General features: G+C 55.2%; 1 protein-coding gene across 1 annotated transcript in view; it reads right to left on the bottom strand.

Moving 5' to 3' along the window:
• Positions 1-7,652, bottom strand: part of SELP (selectin P) — a gene marked incomplete at its 5' end in the record, with an annotated part of 12,427 nt that extends 4,775 nt beyond the window's left edge. The window contains 9 exon segments of the mRNA XM_031061664.1: positions 50-235; positions 370-555; positions 691-876; positions 1,011-1,196; positions 3,164-3,346; positions 3,454-3,561; positions 3,659-4,048; positions 6,264-6,351; positions 7,614-7,652. Coding sequence (XP_030917524.1) covers positions 50-235; positions 370-555; positions 691-876; positions 1,011-1,196; positions 3,164-3,346; positions 3,454-3,561; positions 3,659-4,048; positions 6,264-6,351; positions 7,614-7,652 — 1,552 coding nt within the window.
• Positions 7,653-8,592: the final 940 nt, after the last annotated feature.

Below are 8,592 nucleotides of genomic sequence, written 5' to 3'. Positions count from 1 at the left end.
AGTGTCATCCCACGGCCAGTGACACCCTGAGCTCTAGCAGCAGCTCTACCTTCACAGTGTGGAGTGTCCCCAGTTCAGATCCCCATGGCTGTGCACTCACGGCTCTCCCGCCCCTTCAGCACAAACCCCTTCTGGCAGGAGAAGGCACACGTGGAGCCAAAGGTGAAGTCCCCATGGAGGTGGGAGCAGTTCAGCTCTCCCTTTTCTGGAGCTCTGAGCACTGGACAGGTAACGGCTGCAGGGGTGGAGAAGCACTTTGAGCAGGAGTCTGGGGACTACAAGGCTAAACTGTTCATCCTGAGAAGCTTCAGGGGAACCCTAGTGTCACCCCACGGCCAGTGACACCCTGAGCTCTAGCAGCAGCTCTACCTTCACAGTGTGGAGTGTCCCCAGTCCAGATCCCCATGGCTGTGCACTCACGGCTCTCCAGCCCCTTCAGCACAAACCCCTTCTGGCAGGAGAAGGCACACGTGGAGCCAAAGGTGAAGTCCCCATGGAGGTGGGAGCAGTTCAGCTCTCCCTTTTCTGGAGCTCTGAGCACTGGACAGGTAACAGCTGCAGGGGTGGAGAAGCACTTTGAGCAGAAATCTGAGGACTACAAGGCTAAACTGTTGGAATGAAAGGACCAGGACACTGGAGAACATTCCAGGGTGAACCAGAGGCCTGTGACACCTTGAGCAGCAGCAATACCTTCACAGTGTGGGGTGTCCCCAGTCCAGGTCCCCGTGGCTGTGCACTCACGGCTCTGCAGCCCCACCAAGGCAAATCCTGTCTGGCAGGAGAAGGCACACATGGATCCATAGGTGAAGTTGCCATGGAGGTGGGAGCAGTGCATCTCTCCCTGGTCTGGAGCACTGAGCACTGGGCAGGCAATGGCTGCAGAGTGAAGAGGTACACATCAAGCAGCAGCTTGGGAACTGGGAGACTAAAATTCTGGGACCAAGGGGCTGGGGAACACCACAGTGTCACCCCAAGGCTAGTGACAGCTGGCACTCCAGCAGCAGCTCTACCTTCACATCTTGTTGCATCCCCAGTCCAGATCCCCGTGGCTGTGCACTCACGGCTCTCCGGCCCCTTCAGCACAAACCCCTTCTGGCAGGAGAAGGCACACGTGGAGCCAAAGGTGAAGTCCCCATGGAGGTGGGAGCAGTTCAGCTCTCCCTTTTCTGGAGCTCTGAGCACCGGGCAGGCGACGGCTGCAATGGGAGAGCAGAGCTCAGAGATGTGATAGATGAGGTTAAATCTAATAATTCAGGCTGAATCCAAATCAAATCTTACCCACACTCACCTCTTTGAAACTGTAGTTGGTGCAATGATTTTTCTGCCCTACAAGTGATTTCCTCAGGGGGACACAGTTGCTGCTCTGCCAGAGCCCTGTTTATCTCTTTCACTACCCTGGGCCAAAGCCCCTGGGAGGAAGGACCACAGCTGCTGCAATCCCATTCATCTTCCTCCCTTTACTGGAGCAGAGACCAGCCTCTGTCCTTGTCACAGTGGCAGGAGGATGGCTTTGGGACTGTAAAGCACTGCAATGGCTAAAGAGGTTGTATACCAGCCTCCCCTGCCATTCCCAGGGAGTGTTTTGCTGCATGCCAGGGCGATACCCAAAGTTTTCTGGGGTGAGTGGCTCTGCTGCCTGCGGGAGCACCAAAGGTCTGTGCCAGCATGGCATTACCACCACCCAGCCCATCTGAGACAGACTGCATTCACTGTATCTTCTGCTTTCAAACTGACACCAAGCACTTTCCTGGGTAGACTTTTCCTTTTGTAGCTGTTTTACGGGTAATTCTGGTTTCCCAGTCCCCAGAGGTGCCTGTTGGTGAACATACTGTGCAGGTGGGAGCAGCTGACCCAGCCCCTTTGGGGGCCAGCCAGCAATGGGCACACAATGGCTGTAGGCGAGCGTGGGGCAGAGTTTGAGGCAGGACAAGCAGCCTTGCCCCTCACAGTCCTTGCTGCACCACCAGCCTTGCTCTGCTCGTTTTTGGAGTAAGCCCAGCTGGCAATGCTTGCTAACACCATTTTGTTACCAGCACAGGTGAGCAACTGACTCATCTGAGTGTTTGAAATCAATCAAAACAAAAAATCAATATTACAGCCAGCAGGAAAAAAACAAGCTGGGAAAGCAAGCCCCTAGGAGCCTAAAAAGCCTGGAGCACACAGGCTCAGCCCAGCTTGTCGGTGGGGATTTTTGCAAAATTGGGAGCCATCTCCTGCCCTTGCCCCTACTGGGGATGCTGGTTACAGAACAGTCGCATCATATCTCCATGCCTGTTCCCCTTACCTGCAGACAGTTTTGCTGGCCTCAGCTACCTAAGGTCCTGGGTTGGACCACCGGCCCAACCAGCACAGACAGCAGCAGCAGCACTAACTTCAAGGCAGGCTTCTTTTAAAAAGAATATATATACAAAGATGCTTCCCAGTCCCAGTTGTGTCCCGTGTCTGCTTGACTCACCCCATCCTTGTGCAAGGCTGCAGGTGTACCACACAGCAGCACAAGAAAGGTGGAGCAAGAGTCTTGCACCCCCAAAAAAGCCTGGCAGTTCTCTGGGATGCCTGGTGCCTGGCTGCAAACCCTCAAGCCACTGAGAGGAAGACTTTCTCTGCCCCTGCAGAATAACATATCACAGCTTTCTCTCCTTTGTGGTTTCCTGCCACAGTCTGTCCCACCCAGCTTAAATCTAACCTCATTTCATGAGTCCTTATCCCTGTTCAAGGTGGCCCACCCCTGCCAGGATACACCCTGCTGTGGGACAGCAGCCCCTCTTTTCTCTTTCCCAAGATGCCAAATGCCTTCCCAAGGCAGATCAGGGCGGGCTAGGGGAGAGCAACACTGCCACAGAGTTGACAGAGGAGCCAGGACACCATCCTGCATCCTGACCCCACATTTGGTGCACACAGGGTGCTGATATCTGAGTGGGATTCTGGGCAGCAAACATGGGCATTGGGACAGCCAGGCAGAACAGGGCCTCACAGCTCACAGCTGCTCTGCCCATTGCAGCCTCCTCAGGGAATCCCACCCCATGATGCAGCACCAGGAGATGTTTCCACAATAGGTAAGGGCACAGCAACAGTTGTCTGAACAGCATGGGGCACATAGGGCTGGTTCCCCCAAAGCATCAATTCTGCATCCCTGGGACCCCCAACCCCTGCCAGGCCCTACCTGTGCAGGTGGGGATGTTTGCTGACCACTCCTGGGAAGGCAGGCACCGCAGCACGCCCGCCCCTCGCCGCTCAAACCCCTCGTGGCACCCGAACTCACAGGTGGAGTTGTAGCTGAAGTCTCCGTAGGGATGGCTGCAGTTCATGGGCCCTCCCTTGGGCTCCAGCTTGGCACACTGCACAACTGGGAGAGACACGGCACCACAGCCCATCAGGAGCACCGGAACCCTGCTTTGTCACCAGGGTTTGGACTCTCCAGCAGGGAAGGAAGGGTGGGGATGGATGTCTCACCATCCGTGCACTCGGGGCCGTGGAAGCCGGGGTAGCACTCGCAGCGGTAGCTCCCAATGGTCTCCACGCACTCGCCACGCTGGCTGCACAGGAAGGGCTGGCAGGAGGCTGCACACACAGGGGACAGTCATCAGGAGCTGCTGACCACCCTGCCAAGGTCCCCAGCCCACCCAATCCAGCTCCGGTCCGCAGTCCCCCCACTCACCCCGGTAGCAGAGTGCCTTCTTCTTCCGGTTGCAGGGCTCGTCGTTCCACTTGCCGGCCTGCTGCAGCCGCTGGATGTAGATCTCCACGCAGTCCTGGTTGGAGCGGCGGTTGTTGGGCTCCCCCAGTGCCCAGTTCTCTGCCTCCTTGGACAGCGCCTTCCCGGTGCCCACCCAGGTCCAGATGCCGCCCAGCTTGCGTAAGCCAATCCAGTAGTAGCGCCCATGGAAGGGCAGGCTCTTGTTGAGGTACTCGATCTCCTGCTGGTTCTGGATTGCCACCAGGTCGGTAAAGAAGGTCTGGCAGAAATTCCTGGCCTGCTCCCACGTGTAGTCCCCTTGGTCACTGTAGTGGTAGGTCCAGGCACCCACCTGCACCCACAGCACCATGCCTGGGAAAGAGGATGAGGTCTGGGATTGGTGCAGAAAGATGGGAGCTGGGTCAGGGGTGGGATCCCTTGGGACATGAGGGTGGGCTAAGCCTGACATCATGGCCAAGAGATGCCAGGGACGGGCTGGGTGAAAGGATTGGATGAAGGGGTGAGGGTGGATGAGAATGGGACTCCATGGGTACACAAAGACGTGGCAGAAGGAGCTGAGGACAGAAGGGGATGGCACAGGGATAAGGAAGGTGGAGGTGACAGGGTGAAGGCTGAGATGGGGCAGCACAGGATGAGGCAGGCAGAGCACAGGAGGCAGAAGAGCACCAAGCAGTGATGCCAACCCTCCTCCAACATAAGGATTGAAAGCTCAGCCCTGTGGCCCTGTTCCCCTGCCCACAAAAGCTTTCCAAAGAGGAAAGTCCCGCTTCAAGATGGTTCCATAAACACAGTTCCTTCCTTGAGTGCAGATGTGTATACTTCACTTTTCTTGCTTTACCCTGCGTCATGAGAGCCAAATTGGAGCAAGGCAGAGCAGCAAATATGCCTTCACCCCCAAAAGCATGTGGACCTCAACCTGTTCATCTGAGACAGAGATGGTCTAGAGTCTTGTAAAACCCAGTGTTGCAAAACAAAGTCTTTCAAAAACAAGCTCATATTATGGTCATACCCAGCAGGCAGGGCAAAGCCAGAAAGTAACTGGAACCCACACCCAGAAGTGAAGGGCACTTTGCTGAAACCCTGCTCTTATTTACAGCATTTCACACCACAACTTTATGCAATCAAAGGGTTTTAGCCACAGAAAAAAGCTTCCTCCATTCTCCCCAGGAGCAGCTATCTCCGCAACTGCAGAAAGTGATGTGGGGAAATCATATCTCCATCTGTGCAGAAAGGGAGATGAGGATCAAAGTTTGCTCCAAACAACCAGCCTAGCTTACACTGTATCTCAGGAGAGCATTTTATCACACTGCAGTTGTGCAAAGATCCAGGCATTGCAGATGAGATGCAAATACACGTCTTCTAAAGTCTAATTAGGGCTGTACTTTGGTCCATTGTCATACATTTTTGTAAGTAATTTCCCATAATTTGTCTGTTTTTTTCTTGTGAAAGAGCAAACTATCCTCTTTGTTCAACAGAACTGAAGCTGGGGAAAATGTGGTTCCCTCTTTACCTTTTGGGAATTTGGGCATGCAGGACAGGAACTCAAGGCACCTTCTGGGAGCCTGCCCCATCCTCAGCTCCCACCAACCTCCTCCTGGCCCCTGCTACTCCCCAGCACGGCTCAAGGCAGCTGCCTGCTACCCTCACACAGCCCATCCCCAAACTGAGAAGGACCAAAGTTTGACATCTGCTCCATGTCTGTCCTCCACATGCTCTCCTACCTCTTTCCTCCAGCTCTACCAGTTACACCCTCTCTATGGCACAGCTCATCTCCCCGGTGTTATGCTACTTCTCCCTGCCCCAGCTGGTGCTGAGCCCCCAAATGAGTGCTGTTTTCCTGTGGTTTGACCACTTGCCCCCGTGGCAGCCCTGATACCTCTTCCGAGGGTGGTGCTCAGCATCCTCCGCAGTTGAGGTGCCTTTGCCTTTTTGCTTTCTCTCAGAGCCAAATCCCAGCCTCCTCCTGACACTGCACTTACCTCATATCTGTTCCTTAGCTCAGTCACTAAGGTTCTTAGGAAAATAATTCAGCTCACAGAGGATTTCCAGGGACAGAGCAGGCACCAGTAGGTTTTGCTCTGTGCAATGCCAGCATGTGAAGGAAATACCCTACAGGCAGCAAAACCAAGTTAGTTTCTGTACTCCTGATGTCAATTAGCAGCTCTAATTCTGTGTGGTGCTGCCCCAGCTGTGCTATGAACCCTTACACCCATGGGTCCTGTGACTCCATCCATGCCCAACTCCCCAGCACGAGCATGGGTGTAGGCGGTGGGTAGAGCTGCCCTGTCTTTCCCCGGTTCACAGTACAGTTCACAGTACCAGCTGCCATGCTGCATTTGGGGAACCAAACATCCTGCAGGGATGGCCTGGCCCTTCCTGGGGGAGCACAGTGTGCCTGGAGGGAGCTGGCACAGGCAGGGCCAGCCCCCTCCCAGCCCAGAGGGATCCAGCCCTGGGGATGGGCTGATGAGCCCCCAAAATAACAATGCTACATTTCTGCAGTTTCTCAGACCTGCAGACTCCTTGGCAGCAGGGTCACACTGGGCTTACTGAGTGGGTGGCTTACCCCATGTGATGGCAGCGATGCCCAGGGAGGTGCCAGGAGAGCCCAGAGTCCGTGTCCTCCTGGCAGATCGCAGTTCCACAGCAGTGCCCTGACAGAGAGGGAGACAGGAGCGTGCAAGGGGTTCACACGTGCACCCACACCACTGCCAGGCAGTCCTGGCTCACACAAGGGCAGTCACTGGTGGCACTGGCACGCAGGGACACACGGTGCTCCCAGCCAGGTACGGCTCTGCTGCAGGAAGGGCCCCATGCAGTGAGGCACTTGGGGGGAGCACTTCACTCCTGGGGAGCCCCTAAGTCCTGTGCTCCCGGAGCCCCTTCCTGCCCAGCCAGGGCTGGCATCTACCTCTGCAGTCGCTGCGCCCTGTGTGCCTGGCAGTGTCCCATGAGCCTGGGGTCGCTCGGGCAGGGTGTCTCCAGGGCAGCCTGCATGTGTCCCACAGCCCCAGTTCCTGTCAGTGCCTGCCCACAGCCCTGCCCTCCCCTAATCCCCTTGTCCAGGCAGACCGTCAGTCATGCCCAAGGAAAGGAGCAGTTCTTACCATGTTGGTGCCGCGGCTGCACCGTGCCCAGCCCGCAGCAGCTGTCCCTCGGTGGGCAGCGCTGCTTGCTGCTCACGCTTCGTCCGAGCCTGCAGCTCCCTGCCCCCGGCCTCCTCCCCCCCCATCCCAGCCCCGCTGCCAGCCCACATCCTGCCCCACACCCCTGCCCTCCCCTTCCCTCTCTAGCCCCAAGAAACCCTTCTCTGAGGCCGGGGCTGGAGGCAAACAGTGGGGTCAGCACCGGCCATGGTCCTCATGGACCTAGCTTGGCAGCAGGCCCATGGCATGGGAGCTGGCTGCATCTTCGCTGCCATGGGGACATGACAGCCACAGGAGATGACCCACAACAAGCCAGGATTGCCCAAGCCCCCCAGAAGGAGGAGAAGGGCCCCCTGAAAAGTCTTCAGCCCCAGTCCATGATGCCCAGAGCACCGAGACCTCTCTGACCCACCGTGTCCGTGTGGCAGCACCTACACTGGTGGAGGAGGGCTGAGGTGTGATGAGGTCCCTCGTGGGCTGAGTAGGAGAGTGGCTCACCACCTCCCATCTCTGTGCCAGACACTCTCCTCACCTGCAGGTGTTTTGCTCTGGCTGTGAATCTTCATATACCATTTATAAATACTTACTTACACAATGTATTTTTCTGTCTTTGCCTTTAAGTCTTTATGAGAAAGGCCCAGGAATATGCCAGAGGAACTTCCCCCTGACTTATTAACATCCTTTAGGAACTTCCACCAGTGTTTCAGGAACATGTCTAATTGTGTCCACCGCCCCTTGGATCATTATAATAACTATAAATCGTTTCTTACCTTGTCCTGCTCGTAAGTAGAATTGCCTTGGCCAGGAAATTACTCTGCTCACTTCCAGCTAAAGCCCAACAAGAGCCATGCAGTCACATGTATTTTCCAGTTCCAAAGAAATTGATGCTGCTCCACCAGGACATTCTAGACAAAAGGAGGAACCCATTCCACAAGAGCCATAACCCACTACAATTACTTTATCGTTGGCCAATATAAATTAACCTTGTTTCCTGTTTCTGGATATCTTCCTTGAAAAATGTTTTAATGCAGTTGTTTCTTTCTATGGAATTGCTAAGTCTGTATACCCAGTAATTCAGCAACACTTGCTTTCTAGCAGCTCCTCTGCCAAGAGTGGTCAGTTATGGGAAGGGAAGGAGCAGCCAGGGAGGCAGAGAGGCTGAGGGGTAGCTGCTGGGGAGGAGACCAGCACCAAGTGCTGAGGGTCACCTGGGCAAGGTGGGAGCTGCCTCTCCTACTGGTGAGAGACTGCTGGGACTCAGAGGGATGTTCATGGGTACACAGCCCCAGGGCAGAGCAGGCTGTGCCCCTGCCAGTTTCACTTCTGCTGGAACCCAACATGGTAGGGCGGAGTGGTAGAAAAAAATACTCCCACCTTTATTTTTGTAACTACAAATAGTTGTTGGTATTGCTTTAAAAATGGAATCAAGGTGTCTGAGATGTAGAGGCTGTTGCTGCTGCGAAGACAGAAAGTGACCCCGTTCAAGCTCTGTGTGGAGGCAGGTGCCCCATGCCTGGGTTCAGAGACGCAGTCCTACATGGCAGGATGGATACTTGGCAGGATGGAGGCTTGCTTTGCAGGTAGTGGAAAAAAGTACACATGGTAGAGGGGAGAGAAGACCCGAATCAGCTCTGCTGGGAGCTGGTTAATCACCAGGAGCCCTTTCACATCTCAGGTTATTTCCAAGGTTGGCTTCCCTGGAAGGGATTCAGGATGCTGCAGAGCACATGCTCCTGCTGGATTCCTGCT

Source organism: Geospiza fortis, unplaced genomic scaffold (assembly GCF_000277835.1).
Source record: "Geospiza fortis unplaced genomic scaffold, GeoFor_1.0 scaffold5, whole genome shotgun sequence".
NCBI lineage: Eukaryota > Metazoa > Chordata > Aves > Passeriformes > Thraupidae > Geospiza > Geospiza fortis.
This window is presented reverse-complemented; position numbering and strand designations above follow the sequence as displayed.